The sequence below is a fragment of the Oncorhynchus masou genome, chromosome 23 (assembly GCF_036934945.1).
Source record: "Oncorhynchus masou masou isolate Uvic2021 chromosome 23, UVic_Omas_1.1, whole genome shotgun sequence".
Taxonomy (NCBI): Eukaryota; Metazoa; Chordata; class Actinopteri; order Salmoniformes; family Salmonidae; genus Oncorhynchus; species Oncorhynchus masou.
This window is the reverse complement of record NC_088234.1, coordinates 35,763,806-35,782,176: the sequence shown is the minus strand read 5'-3', so window position 1 is coordinate 35,782,176 and position 18,371 is coordinate 35,763,806. Positions and strand designations below refer to the sequence as shown.

The following is an 18,371-nucleotide window of genomic DNA, read 5'->3' as shown; positions in this document are numbered from 1 at the left end:
CATAAATATGACTTCCTTTTTAGAATCTCATTTCCTGTGTAGTGCTATGACTTCCTGTGCATTTCTGAATTAATTTGTAACTGAAGGCTGACAGGGTTCAAGTGAATTCAATCCCAAAAGCTTTATTGTCCATTGAATGAACATACTATGGAACATTCTTCAATCTCTCTAGTTCCCATAAGCCTATGTCCCCAGTCAGTCCCCACAGTGGTTGAGCCCTCCTCTGTGACCTGCTGTGAGGTTACCCACACCTGCGCTTTACACTAACGAGCCAGAACCCAACTAACCCCTTTCCCAGTCCTCCCTTCCACCCCCCTCAAAATCAAACAAACAAACAGAGCCTAGCCCAACCCTAACCCTCTTGTTAATTGATTCATCTGGAACATGTGTGCGCCTGGATGTTGCATATTTCTCTGGTTGGGCCTTGCACGCCTTCTCCTCTCCTTGCTCCTGTTCTTCAGCTGGCGGTACACACATGCACATACGCACATGAACATATGCACGCACACAAACTCATGCATTCCCCACATGCAGATCCACAGAGGGATGGAGAAGTGTATACCACAGAGTAGTCAGCCTTTAGCAACGTTCACATCCCTTCTCATTAACTTTGGGTTTGGTCCTCAATAAGTGTACTGTATGTAGGGCTGCATCCTAGCTTGAGATGTACTGTATACATATGTAACTTTCCCTTACATTTTCCATTGATCAAAGGGGATGGTGTGGGTGTCTGAAGTTAGATATGGGTATTATGTGTCTTTGAATAGCCACTAACATTTTTTTAATGATGATGAATATTATTGAAGCTCTGCAATCTTGATGTCCAACTATGACCACTATATGTACTGTACATCCACTGACACCTTGAGTGCATCTCATCTCCTCTATCACCCCTCTCACTCTTTCAATCCTCTAGTCTCTCTACCTCTCTTGGCCGGGCAATGTGCAAATCTGTAATGGTTGATTTAGTGTTGTAAAAATCTAGCGTACACTCTCAATTGTAGTTTCCTTGCAAATCTTTTCCATTCTAAACACAGATGAGTCAGCTGGCCTAGTGGGGGAGCCAAATTCCCCGACAGACGAGGAAGGTGAGCTCTTCTTCTTCCTTTCTGGGCCCTGTTCGATTAGTTCAGAAATGCGTCCTTCCTTACTCACCTTCAAGTAATAACAAATCTGAATTGGTTGGGTACTTTAAATAATTCCACTTTAATACTATATTTTATATCTTACATTACTCATATCACATGTATATACTGTATTTTACACCATCTACTGCACCTTGCCTAGGTAGTTGTTGGGGAATTGTTAGATTACTTGTTAGATTTTACTGCACTGTCGGAACTACAAGCACAAGCATTTCGCTACACTCGCATTAACATCTGCTAACCAATAAAATTTGATTTGATAAAATAAATAAATTAGTAACCTTGTTTTCATCTCAACAATACAAGAAAGGACATTTCTTCAGTATTCGAAAAGGGTCAAGATAGTTTCTGAACTGGGCTTGGCAGGTTGCATAGTGGTCAGAGTGTTGGACTAGTAACTGAAAGGTTGCAAGATCAATTCCCTGAGCTGACAAGGTAAAAATCTGTTGTTCTGCACCCGAACAACATGTTCCTAGGCTGTCATTGAAAATAAGAATTGGTTCATAACTGACTTGCCTAGTTAAATAAAGGTAAAAAAAAAAAAATGTGATGTATAATGTGTGTTTGATTGAATTCTGTAATCTTCTTTCAGACATAATTTCTCAGTACCCCACCCTCTGGACAGAGCAGGTCCGCAGCCGGCAGAACAACAGGACCAGAACACAATGTGAGTTCAAGAGGCATTTCTACCTATCCAATGATTGTTTTTTAGATTGCATTGTGAACTGAATTGATGAAGCTCTTGCTCTTTAGTTTATTTTAAAAATAGCAAGAGAGTTTTGTAAGAATATCGTAGTAGAAGAAAGACTTTCATTATGATTAAGTATTTTATGAGAGAATTGAATGGGATACACCAATCTATATGATATTAGTATATGGGATGAGTATGCTGCATTCACAATTGATGATGGTTTTAGAGCACTGTCTCTGTATTTTTTCTTATGCCATGTGCCTGTAATTGTCAGCACATTGCAGTATCCTCTCCATTCCCCTGGCTCAATCTATCCTCTAACACACATTGTATATAGACTTTCTTTTTTCTACTGTGTCATTGATTTGTTTATTGTGTTATTGGCTTGTTTATTGTTTACTCCATGTGTAACTCTGTGTTGTTTTCTGTGTCACACTGCTATGCTTTATCTTGGCCAGGTCACAATTGCAAATGAGAACTTGTTCTCAACTAGCCTACCTGGTTAAATAAAGGTGAAAAATGGCATTTTATTTATTCCTATCTACTCATTTGGGGAAAATTACTGCTTGCTGTGTGAAACAATGTTATTTTTGGTGTCTTGTCATGATACGTGTGTGTGTGTGCGCATGTGCATGCCTGTGTGTGTGTGTGTGTGTGTGTGTGTGAATCACTCAGTCTTGATTTTAGACCAATGAAAACGTTGCAAATGCAGTGTTGATGGTTTTGATTACCCAATGAACTCCCATGTGCTCCTTGTGGGGTATTGGATTTCTATCTATTAAAAAATTATCAAAAGAGAGACACACAGAGAGAAAAATAGTAAAGAGAGAGAGGAAGAGAGAGTTAAGAGAGCAAAGGAGGTATTTAGGGTCTTTTGTGTGGCTAAAGCTCTTATAAAATGAAAACAAACAAAGACAAAGGGGATATGCATTATCTTACTGTTGATTCCATGCCCAGAGGGAAGCCACAATGAAGAAGTAGAGGAAAGAAAGAAGAAGTGTTGAAAGCCCCAATGGCCCAGAGGAGCTCTTTAAAAAATGTGTTGGCATAGAAGTTTAATGCTTTAAAGCTTTGCTGGAGAGCTGTGTGGCATAGGGAAAATTTGGCTACAGGGAGTGATCTGATTGATTTCTGGTGGGACTCTTGGAGAGATATCTTTCTTCGGGGGAGCCAAAGTAAGTCCCTACTACTGTGTTTGGGAATGTTTAAGGAAAAATATGCAGACATAAAAGCTAGTTACTTTAGATACAGTAGATGTAGCATTTTTCTCTCTGGGAAAATGTGTGTGTGTGTGTAAATATTTACATAACTTGAGCACAGGGACCTCTGTTCAGTCATTAGCCCTTTAATGCCGGTAAACAGTGCAGTGGTGGGCTGATAAAGCAGTCTGCACACACTGTCTCCGAACACTCATCCTCCTCCTCCTCCATTGCTTCTTTTCCCCTCCTTTAAAAAAATCAAATAAATTTGTATTGTTCACATACACATATTTTGCAGGTGAAGCAAAATGCTTGTGTTCCTAGCGCCAAGAGTGCAGTAATACCTTACAATGCAAAACAATACACATAAATCGCCAAAATTAAGACATATTAGATGAGCAATGTCAGAGTCTGGAGAGCCTTTCGGTTCCGGATGCTGCAATTGCAGTACCAGGTGGTGATACAGCCTGACAGGATGCTCTCAATGGTGCATTTGTAGAAGTTTGTGAGGGCCTAAGGTGCCAAGCCAAATTTATTCAGTCTCCTGACATGGAAGAGGCGCTGTTGCGCCTTCTTCACTGCACTGTCTGTGTGGATGGACCATTTCAGGTTGTCATTGATGTGCACACCGAGGAACTTGAAGTTTTTCACCCTATCCACTGAGACCTTGTTGATGTAGATGGGGGTGTGCTCCCTCTGCTGTCTCCTAAATTCCAGGCTCAACTCCTTTGTTTTGTTGATATTCAGGGAGAGGTTATTTTCTTGGCACCACTCTGACAGGACCCTCACCTCCTCCCTTTAGGCTGTCTCATCCGTTTTGGTAATCAGGCTTACCACTGTTGTCGTCTGCAGACTTTATGATTGTGTTGGTGACATGCATGGCCAAGCAGCCATGGGTGAACAGGCAGTACAGGAGGGGGCTGAGCACACACCCTTGTGGGGCCCCGTGTTGAGGATCAGGATAGCTGAGGTGTTGTAGCCTCCACCTGGGGTCGACCTGTCAGGAAGTCCAGGACCTAGTAGCACAGGGTGGGGTTCCAACCCAGGGCTCCAAGGTTAGTGATGAGCTTGGGGACACTATGGTGTTGAAGGCTGAGCTGTAGTCAATGAACATAATTCTTACATAGGTATTCCTCTTGTCCAGATGGGATAGGGCAGTGTACAGTACAATGGTTATTGCATCATCCGTGGATCTGTTGGAGTGTTTTGCTAATTGTAGTGGGTCTAGGTCTAGGGTAAGGTGGAGGTGTGCGTGGATCCTTATATCCTTAACAAGCCTCTTAAAGCTCTTCATGATGACAGAAGTGTGTGCTACGGGTCAATTTGTAAGTTAGTTTAGTTGCCTGTGCTTTCTTAGGTACAGGAACAATGTAGGGAAGGGCATGAGTAAGTACTTGAGTACTCGAACTGACCTCAACTCGATCTGTAACCAGAGTTTTGTTTTTTAATACTGTAAAACTATTTGGTCTAAATTTAGTATTGAAGACAAGGTTAATTTGCTTTGACTCTAGTGTTCAATTTGTACATGTGCATTTCTGGGACACAACAACAAAATAAACCAAGCCAAGCATCTCACAAGTTCCGCTCACTTAATTCCCTTTCCCCTCCATGTCTCACTACTCACTCAATTGTGTTCCGACTGCTCCCTCTACACACACGTGCTGTGTACGCCTACAGAAATAAAAGCCTATAAAAACGTATCCAACTGATGGGAAACACAAGCTACATTCCTTGCCAAATGATGACAATTTTATCACAAATTCTAAATGGACTGGTTGACTGAAGTATGGATATATGTGTTTGCAACAATAAACTGTAGATTTGGAACATTTGTCATGAGTTGTTTAGGGTACTGGTACTAGTCAAAATTTTCACAAAGTCAAAATTGGCTATATCATAAAAATACATGAAAACAAAAATGTGCTTTTGGTCTTAATTTAAGGTTAGGCATAAGGCTAACAGTGTGGTTCAGGTCAGGGTTAGGTTTAATCTCATTTTTAAGAAGCAAACTTTTAGAAACAGGCAGGGTTTATGACTTTGTGTTTGTGGTAACTAATGTTGGTGACGATCCTACGAACTGCTAGTGGCATTTAGAATTGGTTAGCCCAAACTATTACCCGACTAAACATAGACAGGTTCCACACTGAAAATATGGAAAAAGATATTAGTTTGATGAAGCAAAGAGTGTATTTTCATCAGAATCATTAAGCCTAGGCCTTACTCCCCAAACAGATGTCTTGACCATAATTAATCCCCATGCAGTGTTCAATGTAGAAGGAACAGGCATAATAAACTCAATCTGCTTATCAAAAGGAAGACTTTCGTTTGGTTTTGGTTTGTAAACCCTTGCCAAATTGAGCCCATTTCACATTATCACTCTAAGAGTAACTGTTCCAGGCACGAGACACGAATGGCTTTGCACTATTCTGTTCTATCTTATTTTGATATATTACATGTTTTTTTACTAGAAAATAGGTGTCTTTACTGTGATCAGGGCTCGGGAAATAAGGGGTCTTGTCTGCAAAATTAACAAAACAAGGCTATTCCATTGCACAGCGAAAGCTTCTACAAGTAAGCGCCACACTGCTGAGGTTACTACCTTTTTGAAGACTGTGTTCCACAATGTTAACCAGTTGATTTTACAGTTTTCAATAAATACATCTTAAATGGCACTTGTTTTATAAATTGAATGAATATATATATATGGGTCAATTTAGCAATTAGTATGAGTTTTCTGTAATGGTTATGATAAATTAGGCATTGTTACTCACTGTTGGCATATTGATAAATGTGCAATTTTCTGAAAATAGCTTTTGATTTTTTTTTTTTTTTGAGTACTTGAGTACTCTAAAAAAGCATGCAAGTACTCGAACAGTCAAAAAAGGTAAAATGCCCATCCCTAAAAGAATGGTGGACATCTTGAAGCAAGTGCGGTCAACAGACTGGGATAGGGAGAGATTGAAAATGTCCATAAACAGTCCAGCCAGCAGGTCTGCGCATGCTCTGAGGACACGGTTAGGAATGCCGTCTGGGCCTGCAGCCTTGCAAGTGTTAACACGCCTTTTGGTTTTGGGTAAGTTCTTATCGTAATAGTGGGAACAACATCCTCTATGCACTTCCTGATGATCTCAGCCACCGAGTCAGTGTATACGTCAATGTCAATCTCAGTGGCAACCCGGAACGTATCCCAGTCCGTGTTGTCAAAACAATCTTGAAACATAGATTCCGATTGGTCAGACCGACGTTACCACGGGTACTTACTGTTTAAGTTTCTGTCTATAAAAAGGAGGCGCAATGGAGGTGTGATCTGATTTGCTGAAGGGAGGGCAGGGGAGGGCCTTGTAGCCACCCCGGAAGGGGGAGTAGCAATTGGTCAATCATTTTTATTGAGCGAGTAGGGCAAGCGATGTGTTGGAAATACTTTGGTAGTGGTTCTTCAGAAATGCTTTATTAAATTTCCCAGCTACATAAATGCGACCTCAAGATATGCAGTTTCCAGTTGGCACAAAGTCCAATGTAGTTCCTTGAGAGCCATTGTGGTGTCGGCTTGAGAGGGAATATACACGGCCATGACGATGACCAAAAATAATGATCTCAGGAGGTAATGTGGTCGGCATTTGATTGTGAGGTATTCCAGATTGAGAGAACAAAAGGACTTGAGTTCCTGTATCTTATCACAATCACACCATGAGTAGTTAATCATGAAATACACCTCCGCCTTTCTTCCTTCTGGAGTGATCTTTCTTCCTGTCCGCTCGATGTACAGAGAACCCAGCTGGCTGTATGGACGGGGGTAGTATATCCGTTGAGAGCTATGATTCCGTGAAACTGAGTATGTTATAGTCCCTAATGCCTCTCTGGAAAACGATCCTCGCCCTGAGCTCGTCTACTTTATTGTCCAGAGACTGAACATCAGCAAGTAATATACTCGGAAGCGGTGGATAGCATACACGCCTCCTGAGTCGGAATAAAATCCCACTCCATATTCCTCTTCTCCATCGCCGGCATCTTGCAGCAGCCCCTGGGATGAGTGGAAATGATTCGGGTAGTACAAATAAAGGTTCCAATTCAGAAAGTCGTATTTCCGGTTGAAATAATGGTGAGTGACCGTTGATCTAATATCGCAAAGTTATTTTTGGCAGTATGTAATAATGTGAGAAATAACAACAATACAAATCAAAATACTGCATGTCTGTCGGGGCTCTCTTTATTTACAACTGCTACCTTCTGGTTCATCCTCTGTGTGGGTCTAGGGTCTGATGCAGAATATGGGAATATGGGAAGGTATGTCAAGAGAAAAGAAAGCATGTGTTTGTTTTACAAATCCAAACTTCAGTTATATTGGGTCAGGGCTTAAATACAACAATGGTGTGTTTAACCTTTCTTGCACAGGCGTCCGCTAGCGACCAATCTCGACAACATCCGGTGAAATTGCAGAGCGCCAAATTCAAAGTAAAGAAATAGTCATAATAAACATTCATAAAAAATACAAGTGTTACACATTGGCTTAAAGATGAACTTCTTGCCGCTTTGTCAGATTTCAAAAAGGCTTTACGGTGAAAGCATACCATGTGATTATCTGAAGACAGCGCCCCGCTTACAAAAGCATACAAACATTTTACATCCAAATAAAGGAATTACTAAAGTCAGAAATAGTGATAAAATGAATCACTTACCCTTGAAGATCGTCATATGGTTGCAATCAAAAGAGTCCCAGCTACACAATAAATTGTTGTTTTGTTCGATAAAGTCCCTCTTTTTATCCCAAAAACTCTGTTTTGTTGCCGTGTTTTGTTCAGTAATCCACTGGCTCAAAGGAGGTCAAAACATGCAGACGAATAGTTCCTAATAGTACCGTTAAAGTTCATAGAGACATGTCAAACGATTTTTAGAATTCATCCTCAGTTTGTCAATTGTCTAAATAATCGATAACATTTCAACTGGACAATAGCTTATTCAATAGAAAGGAAAAACAACGAGGGGGGCACACTCGGTCACGCGCGCAAACCAGTACTGCATGATTCTACAGTCCACTGACAGAAAGGTCTCATTCTTTTTGATTTTTCGGAAAACAAGTCTGAAACAATGTCTAAAACCTGTTGACATCTAGTGGAAGCCATAGGAACTAAAATCTGGGTCCTAACCCATTTGACACTCTATAGGCATTCAATTGAAAATACCCACATCAAAAAAATCTAACTTCTGGGATGGATTTTCCTCAGGTTTTCACCTGCCATATCAGTTCTGTTATACTCACAGACATTATTTTAACAGTGTTTTCTATCCACATCTACCAATTATATGCATATCCTAGCTTCTGGGCCTGAGTAACAGGCAGTTTACTATGGGCACGCTTCTCATCCAGACGTCAAAATACTGCCCCCAAGCCATACGAAGTTAAATTAATCTTCTCCAGGTGTACTGTGTTTGAGTGTCTATATACCAAGGTGGACCATCTTCACTGCGCTGACTTGAGATGTTCTGATCTGTTCTCGCTGCTCCTTCTCTTACCCCTGACCCCTCAGCCTCATCATGTGACCAGGAGCAGCAGTCGGCCCAGGAGGAAGCACGGCAGCACAAGAACGAGGCGGTGTTCGTGCCCGACTGTGCCCAAGGGGGCCTCTACAAACCTGTCCAGTGTCACCCGTCCACCGGGTACTGCTGGTGCGTGCTGGTGGACACAGGGCGGCCCATTCCTGGCACCTCCACCAGGTGAGAGACTGGCACTGCCCATTTTGACAGTACAGCTACAAAACACCTGACTGGGGGCTGGAGATTTCAACCTGTATTACAGTAGGATATCGATATATCGTCTTATTGGGTACCCTGCTTTGTGTCCTGCTTTGTATAGTGTACGCCCTGAAGCTTCCAAGTGTACAGATGCAACTACATACCAACGTACATGCAGGTACATACAGAATGTCCTCACATCCACATTTCCTATAGAGTCCAATCACACATTAAACTGAGTGCCAGTCACCAGTAGCTAAGCGGTCCATCATGGGCACTGCTGTGTGTGTGATTGAGCGGTTGGTGAGGTTGAGTGTGGGGTTCAGGGGTTGGCGAGGCTGGCAAAGAAGGGGCATGCGTGCGGGTACAGTTTTAATGAGCGGGGGGAATGATGCAGAGCTAGGTATCGGATTAACAAGGCCCCAGGCAGGGCCCCAGGCAGGGCGCCAGACAGCGCATTAGTCTGTTCTTGGCCAGGACGCATGGCACAGCAGTGGCAATCGGGGCTTCGCTCTCTAGCGTTTTCCAAGGGAGGGCATGAAAGACATTCCTGTGTCCCACGCTCTCTGTTTCCCTCTATCTCACACACAATTTCCTTTCTCTTTCACTCTTTTTCTCTCTCTCTCACTATCACTGTTCCTCTTTCACTCTCTCTTCTCTCTCTCTCTCTCTCTCTCTCTCTCTCTCTCTCTCTCTCTCTCACACACACACTATCCCTCCACTATCCCTTCCTGTTTTTGGAGCAGCTTCTCACCCTCTCTCCAAGTTGCAGGGAAAGTATTTAGCCACAGTAATATTTCTAGATTAAGTGGGACTTTAAACTGCTGACATTTGATTGCATGAGGAGATGGGGGATGAATTATAGCATTGTTGATTTAACCATAAGAGTGAACTGAACAACATTAATAGTTATTTACATTGTGTATCACAGATATGAGCAACCAAAGTGTGATGGCAATGCCAGAGCCCATCCCACCAAACCGAAGGACCATTACAGAAGCAGACATCTTCAAGGTGGGTCTGGGTAGATGAAGTCTACATGGTCTCTTTCCTCTTTCCTCTCCGGAACACATTGTGGAATCTTAATCCTAACCAACTTGTCTCTGACCCTAACTATGCTTTGTAACTAATATATCACTATATAGTGATATTTTATTGTGTTAGAAAATAAGATAACATTTTATTTAATTGTATTTTTTTGTTAACAATTACACGAAAAGACTATGTGAAAATGGAAGAAGATTAATAGATAACTAATAACTAAAATATAGTTGTTGCGTAAGTATTCAGCTCCCTGAGTCAATAGATGTTAGAAACAGCTTTGGCATTGATTACTGCTGAAAGTCTTCTTAGGTGTCTATAAGCTTTGAACAACTGGATTGTGTAATATTCTTTTCAAAATTCTTTAAGCGCTGTCAATATGTTGGGGATCATGGATAGACAGCAATTCTCAAGTCTTGCCATAGATTTTCAAGCAGATTTAAGTCAAGACTGTAATTTGGCAACTCAGGAACATTCACTGTCTTCTTGGTAAGCAACTCCAGTGTAGATTTGGCCTTGTGTTGTAGTTTACTGTCCTACTGAAAGGTGAATTCCTCTCCCAGTCTCTGGTGTAAAGCAGACTGAAGCAGGTTTTTTTCTATGATTTTGCCTATGCTTAGCTTCATCCCATTTATTTTGATCCTCAGTATTTGCAGATAACAAGGATACCCATACCATGACGCAGGCACCACCATGTTTGAAAATAAGGAGGCAATTACTTAGTGATGTGTTGTGTTGGATTTGTTCCAAACATAAGGCTTTGCATTAGGCCAAAAAGTGTATTCCTTTGCTGTGTTTTTGTTTCTTCAGTATTAATTTAGTACCTTGTTTCATACAAGATGCATGTTTTGGAATATTTTTGTTCTGTATATTTGTATTCTTCTTTTCACTCTGTCATTTAGGTCATTATTGTGGAGTAACTACAATATTGTTGATCCATCCTCAGTTTTCTCCCATCACAGTCATTGAATGTTTTAAAATCAACAATTGCATCATGGTAACACACCCTAAGCAGTTGAATTCCTGTCCTGCAGGTCAGTTCAGAAGGACGACTGTATCTTTGATGTGTCTGGGTGATTTAACCCTTGTGTGGAGTTCATATTTTTGTTATTCACCCAATGTTTGCGGGTCTGATGGACCCACAACATGATTGGGTTTTTAAAACAATACAGCCGTAACAATTTACATAAAAATACTTCATACTTAGATGTTGGCTTATATCAATTACGAGGAATATAGACAACATACATGGTTCATATTAGCTATTTACCTAATCTAGATCACATGTATAAATAAAAGTGCTATTAGTTTAAAAAAAATCCAGACATATGTGGATTAAATCACGTTTATCTTGAACAAATATAAATGAAACAAGATTTTCATCACTATTAATGTTTATGGCTATGAACTGAACAAATCGGAAGGACCCATTCTACATAAGGTATTTTATGGAAATGATAAATGAGACCCATTGAATACAAATGAAGGCTGGTCTACACACCACAAAGTTTTACTGTGTGTGTGTGTTACAAACGTATTTCTTGCACTTGATGCATGTGTACTGTGTCTTCCTGTCCTTCATGGGTCCACACACATCTTGTTGCTACCGGCTGCAATCTAGAATGATGAAAGCACTTAGTTCAGGAATTTTATTAACATCTCACTAACTCACATATATATTTACTGTAGGCCAAGGTAGGAGAGTCAGACACACACACATGCAACAACATCGCTCACACTTACTTCTGGTATTGAAGTTGTTGGTTCTGTGCGTCGGGCGGATGTGGCACCAGCATCCTCCTCCTGAATCCCCCTCACGATGGCTGCAAAATCTGGGGTCCTCTGGATTTGAGGTCTTACCAAAAGCTCTTTCATAGTGGAGCTGGAAAAGGTATCTCCTCTGGAGATTCCCTCTGTTCCAATCTGGATTCAACGCCATCCAGATGACAAAGGCATTTTATGCCGAGATGTCCAAGATGTTGAAGAATATCACAAGTGGCCAGTGTGGGGTTCTTATTTTGCAGCTGTAGCCAGTCACCAGCTTTTCTAAATTGTCCACCTCTCCTTTTCTGACTTTTGATGTTCCTAGCTACAGATTCTCCCATCCCTATGGAGCGTACTCATGAGTACCACATTTTTGTCTTTCTTTGGCATGTAGGACACTAGGGACGTGTCAGCCATGAACACAAACTTAGAGGAATTGATAAGACTGTTCCGTGTATTCAACAGCTGAGGTGGGAGCTCTGGCTTGTTTTTTCGTACTGTTCCTGCCATCGTCAGCTTCCTCTTGAGGAGCTGCAGTCCCAGCTTGTGCGAAGTAAAAAAGTGTAATGTATTGTCATGCAAATCATGTATTGTAATAACATTGTGCAGGTTCACACACTACAAAGGGTAAAGAGTGCGTGAAAAGCTGGAGACAGGCATACATGCAGGGAGACAGACAGGTTCTTGGTGCTATGTTGAAACAGCAAGCCCAGAGAGGAGGAAGACAGACTGAAGGCACACAGCAAACCTTTTTGTTTAATTTTTACTTGTTTTCACCTACACACACACACTTTTCCACACTTTTATTACCCTCGGGACCAGTGGACCCGAACACGACATATGTAATGTAAATGTGTAGGGGGGTGCACAGTGTGCATTCAATGAAAATGTTTTCTTTTACATGTTCTTCACAGAAAATGAGCCAAGGCCAATGAGTCTCAGGTTTATTTTAGTAAACATTGAACATGTGTCCCATATACCCAAACAACCCACAGCAAAATTATTAACTTGGCCATGCTTAAAGAGATATTCTGTGTCTGATTTGCTATTGTTACCGATCTACCAATCTTTATGAGGTTTTAGAATGTGCTTGAAATTCAATACTTGACTGAGGGACCTTACAGATGTTCTATCTATGGGGGACAGAGGAAGGGTTAGTCATTCGAAAATCACGTGATCCCTATTATTTCACACAGAGTGAGTCCAACTTATTATGTGATTCGTTAAGCCAAATGTTATTCTGGAACTAATTTAGGCTTGCCTAAACAAAGGGGCTGAATACTTCTGCAACAACTACATTTTAGTAATAAAAAATCCACTTTGACCTATTTTGTGTAAATTGTTGACCAAAAATGGCAATTAAACCATTTGAATCTCACTTTGAAACACATTCAAATGTGAAGAAATCCAAGAGGTCTGAATACTTTTGCAAGGCACTGTAAATAAAATGTCACTCTAAGTAAAATATAATGAATATGTCACTATAAGGTTTAAAGATGATCACTAGCTAGGTTTCCATACAATTGGCGAAAGATTTTCATGCAAATGTTCTAAAGTCCATAAGAAATTATATGTGCATTATCCCACCAGATTTCCCGCTGATAAAAAGTTGTGTGATGACGTAGAGTCATAATTGAGGTTGAAACGCATCATGTCGAACTAAACTTGGAGTCACGAGATGATATATTATGTTCTATCACAACCACAATGTGGAAAAGCATTTAAAGGCAGATGAAATAAGTTATTATGAACTTCATAATTTATTTCGTAAGTTTATAACTTATGGTGGTTAAGTGCACAGTGATTACCTTCATGCACAATTACATCGGTAGAGTAAAATGGGATGGAAACATATTGAACTTCGGTTTTTTATTCGGTACACAGAAACTTTAAGCACAAAAGTGCTTTCATGTGCACTAGCACGAAGTTCAATATGTTTCCATCCCATTTTACTCTACCGATGTAATTGTGCATGAAGGTAATCACTGTGCACTTAACCACCATAAGTTAGAAACTTACGAAATAAATTATGAAGTTCATAATAACTTATTTCATCTGCCTTTAAATGCTTTTCCACATTGTGGTTGTGATAGAACATAATATATCATCTCGTGACTCCAAGTTTAGTTCGACATGATGCGTTTCAACCTCAATTATGACTCTATTTAACCAACAAAAAAATTATCGTAACTTGTCTAGAGTATTCTGTTTTGTCGACATTTGGGAAATTTCACAGCCAAAATTGCTGTTTTTTTGCATTAGGTAATTCATCCGCATGAAATGGTTGGATGGAAACCTGATTACTATAAGTAACATGTAAGTAATATAAGTAATATGTCAGTTTAGGTGACATATTACTACGTAATGGTTAGATATGACTATTTTGACATTCTAATGAGACCAGGTTGGTTTCGCAGCAGTTTACCCTGTCTGCTGATCCCAACACAAGGGGCAGAAACACAGTGCCTGTGTGTGTCTTTGTTGACATCATTAGTGTTTATCCATGAAATGCTTGACGCAGGCTGGCTTGATATTTCCCACAACCCCTCACATTGTGTGTGTGTTTGTGTGTGATAGAGAGGAGACAGATGCTAATTAGTGAGGTATGTAATCAGGGACTAACAGGGAGAGATGTGAAATAGGCCGGTGACAGGAATTGCCAGTTGAGGATGGAAGTGAAACCGTATGTGTGAGAGAGGGAAAGATAATGAAGGACAGGAAGTATGGGGGATACCATGGATAGTTAGTGGAAGATGGATGGACGACAGGGATAGATAGGTGTGGGCAGGGGAAATTCCAAGAGGGACTCCTGGTTGTTTTTTAGTTTTTTTTAGTACAGGAATGCCATTCAGTACAGATTATATTGAAATTAAAGTATCTGTGGTGAAAATATTCCGTGTTTCCCATATTAAATTGTTACCAAAAGTAAGATGAGTTGGCTACAGGAAAATATTGTTGATACTTGTTGATACCTTTAGTTTCAGTCACCCACAGCATTTTAGTCTAAAAACCAAAGTTAGCATTTGATGAGAGCGGCCAGGTAAACAAAACCAAATCATGGATTGCTGTCTCTTCTTGTCTAAAGCCTGCTTAAAGGGTAAGGAAAAACATTTGAAATGTTTTGAATTTGGGTGAACTATCCCTTCAATTCATCTGTAAACCCAGCCTCTAATGGGATGACAGCCATTTTAATAGTGTGTAAGATTCAGACCAAGGGAGCTTGGTCAGTAGTGTGTTTAGCGTTGGGCAGCTTTAGGTAAACAATGAAGCAGGAAAAATGGCATAATCTACTGATCTGGTTTAATAAGGCGCTTTTAGGAAAGCCGATTGACACTGCTTTCACAACTGTGTTAAAAGACGTCTGCCTTGAAAACAGCTTTCATACTTATTCACACTCCAGGCAGCAGGCAGAAACATATAAAAAATAATAAATATAATATTCTCAACACCAGACAGCCTCTGATACATGGGCTACATATAGACAGAGGGGCCCTGTTTCACTCACTTGGATGCTTTCTGCTTTCTCAGGTGAGATAGTTTCAGCAGAGAGGTAGAGGCGAAGTGAGAGGGCTCACTCACACCAAAATGTGTCCAGAATACACCCAATGCGTTTCTACAGGCTTAATAATATGCAACCCTAAGCTTGCCGCCTTCCTTCCCGCCTTTGGGACAACTACTCCCATTGTTACGGAGGAGATATGAGCATTTCGGCATTACATACAGATTTCTGATTTCAGCCACTTGTGAATTAGAAAGGATAGTTGGCGGGTGCACAGCACACTGTTCGGATGCTGGCTTGCCCTAAAGTAAATTGATGTTTTTCCAAAGTTATATAATTACTTCAGTCGAAATACAATTATTCAAAATATTTCACCAGAGAGCATGACTTAGCCATAGAGAATCATTAGCTTATTTAAAACAAATAGCGGTGGAATATTTAAAATCCCAATCATGTAGGCCTATGCCTATTTGTGAAGCCTGCAATCGGCAATTTGGCAGCACACATGGCAAAAGGCCTAGCTGAGTATTGAGTTGCGGCTATCAGTGAAAAGCATCTAAAATATGTGTGAAGATTATGTGTCTTGAGTATAATTTATAATGTTGAGACAAGAATGGGAGAGGTGTGTAGCTAAAATATGGCAAATCTCTCTCCAGAAGGCATACACTCAGCAGTCCAGAATGCGCTCAGCTGTCTCCCTCTAATTTTTGCGAATTCATTGTGTGAATTATTTGCCCTTTAATTGTTTATTTTTGTAAATTCTCCATTACGTGTCAAAAGTAGGCCTGGTAAATGTACCATTAATCCCCATCATTTAGTTATGTTTTTTACATTTTATTTATTTCACCTTTATTTAACCAGGTAGGCTAGTTGAGAACACATTCTCATTTACAACGGTGACCTGGCCAAGATAAAGCATAGCAGTGCGACACAAACACCAACACAGAGTTACACATGGAATAAACAAACATACAGCCAATAACACAATAGAAATGTTTATATACAGTGTGTGCAAATGAGGTAAGATAAGGGAGGTAGGCAATAAATAGGCTATAGTGGCAAAATAATTACAATATAGAAATTAAACACTGGAGTGATAGATGTGTAGAAGGTGAATGTGCAAGTAGAGATACTGGGGTGCAAAGGAGCAAAAAATAATACAGTATGGGGATGAGGTAGTTGGATGGGCTATTTACAGATGGGCTATGTACAGGTGCAGTGATCTGTGAGCAGCTCTGACAGCTGGTGCTTAAAGTTAGTGAGGGAGATATGAGTCTCCAGCTTCAGTGATTTTTGCAATTTGTTCCAGTCATTGGCAATAGAGAACTGGAAGGAAAGGTGGCCAAATGAGGAATTGGCTTTGGGGGTGACTGATAGATGACCTGGAGCCAGTGGGTTTGGCAACAAAATGAAGTGAGGGCTAGCCAACGAGAGCATACATGTCGCAATGGTGGGTATGGGGCTTTGGTGACAAAACGGATGGCACTGTGATAGACTGCATCCAATTTGCTGAGTTGAGTGTTGGAGGCTATTTTGCAAATGACATAGCCAAAGTCAAGAATCGGTTTTACGAGGGTACGTTTGGCAGCATGAGTGAAGGATGCTTTATTGCGAAATAGGAAGTTGATGCTAGATTTAATTTTGGATTGGATATGCTTAATGTGAGTCTGCAAGGAGAGTTTACAGTCTAACCTAGGTATTTGTAGTTGTCCACATATTCTAAGTCATTGGCATTGAAGCTTGTCTGGAGATTTGTTAACACAGTGTCCAAAGAAGGGCCAGAAGTATACAGAATGGTGTTGTCTGCGTAGAGGTGGATCAGAAGATCAGAGGAGGAGTAGGATAAGTGTATGGCTAAAGACTATAAGAACTGGTCATCTTGTGCATTCGGAACAGAGAGTAAAATGAGCAGGTTTCTCGGCACAGCAGAATAGATTCAAGGCAAAATGTACAGACAAAAGTATGGTAGAATGTGAATACAGTGGAGGTAAACCTAGGCATTGAGTGACGATTAGAGAGGTATTGTCTCTAGAGACACCATTTAAACCACGTGAGGTCACCGCATGTGTGGGAGGTGGAACAAAAGGGTTAGCTAAGGCATATTGAGCAGGGCTGGAGGCTCTACAGTGAAATAAGACAATAATCACTAACCAAAACAGCAATGGACAAGGCATATTGACATTAGGGAGAGGCATGCGTAGCCGAGTGATCATGGAGTCTTGTGAGTAGCTAGGCGGGCTGGAGACACGGCAATTCAGACAGCTAGTGGGCCGGGCTAGCAGGCTATCAGAAGGTCCTTAGGGGGACGTCGTGATGAAAGAGTCAGTTGTAGCCTCCCCGGGTAGTTACGTCGTCAGACCAGTTGTGATGGACCAGAAGGGCTCTGTGTAGTAAAAGGGTCCAGGCCAATTGGAAAAATAGGTATTGTAGCCCAAGAAAATTGGCTGATGGACCTCTTCAGCTAACAGTCCGATATGTTCTAGACAGTTTGCAGGCCGCGGATAGCAGGCTAGCAGATGGGCATTCAGGGAACGTCGCGATGGAGGAGCTTGTTGAAACCCCCTCAGGCGGTTTACATCGGTAGTCCAGTCAGGAAGAATCGGCGGGGCTGCGTATCGGCAGTAAGAGGGGTCCAGGCCAATTGTCAAAATAGATATTGTTATTGTAGCCCAAGGAGTGGCTGATGGATCACTTCAGCTAGCTGGGAGATGGGCCTAGCATAGGCTAGCTCCAGGCTAATTGGCGCCTACTTCGGGGCAGAGACATTAGCCAGGAGTAGCCACTCAAGTAGCAGCTAGCTAGCTGCGATGATCCAGGTGAAAAGGTTCAGAGCTCTGGGTTGAATTGCGCTGGTATGCTGTGGGTTGAATCGCGCTGTACAGAGTCCGGTATGCTCTGAGTTGAATCGCGTTGCGCTGACTGGCAGGAGTTGTCCGGGCTAAAGGTTAGCTGATGACCGCTAGCAGTGGCTAGTAGCTAGTTAGCTGACTAGCTTCTGTTGGGGGTTCCAGTTCTAAAGTAAAAATTGCAGATCCATACCACATTGGGGAGGTGGGTTGCAGGAGAGTTTGTTGGAGTTGAGGGTAAAAAATATTTTTAAAACATATACGAAATATATGCGAAGAAAAAAGATATACACGGGACACGACAAGATGAAGACAAAGACGCCTAACTGCTACGCCATCTTGGATTGTTTTCGTTAATTAACGCATGTAATAATCAGCCTACAGTAATTTACCATTCTCCTTCTTTGAGTGGAAACTTTTACAGAGTTCACAACATGCTACACTTGTGAGAAACAC

The 18,371-nt window shown here is 41.2% G+C and overlaps 1 protein-coding gene across 5 annotated transcripts in view; it reads left to right on the top strand.

Moving 5' to 3' along the window:
* smoc2 (SPARC related modular calcium binding 2) overlaps positions 1-18,371 on the top strand; it is an 82,447-nt gene that overhangs the window by 37,458 nt on the left and 26,618 nt on the right. Inside the window, exons 6-10 of one of the 5 annotated variants that reach the window (XM_064931953.1) lie at positions 1,005-1,088; positions 1,738-1,812; positions 8,561-8,747; positions 8,887-8,943; positions 9,697-9,779. In XM_064931953.1, coding sequence (XP_064788025.1) covers positions 1,005-1,088; positions 1,738-1,812; positions 8,561-8,747; positions 8,887-8,943; positions 9,697-9,779 — 486 coding nt within the window. The remainder of the gene's footprint in view (positions 1-1,004; positions 1,089-1,737; positions 1,813-8,560; positions 8,748-8,886; positions 8,944-9,696; positions 9,780-18,371) is intronic. The other 4 variants (XM_064931954.1, XM_064931955.1, XM_064931957.1 and 1 more) reach the window with 4 other exon arrangements.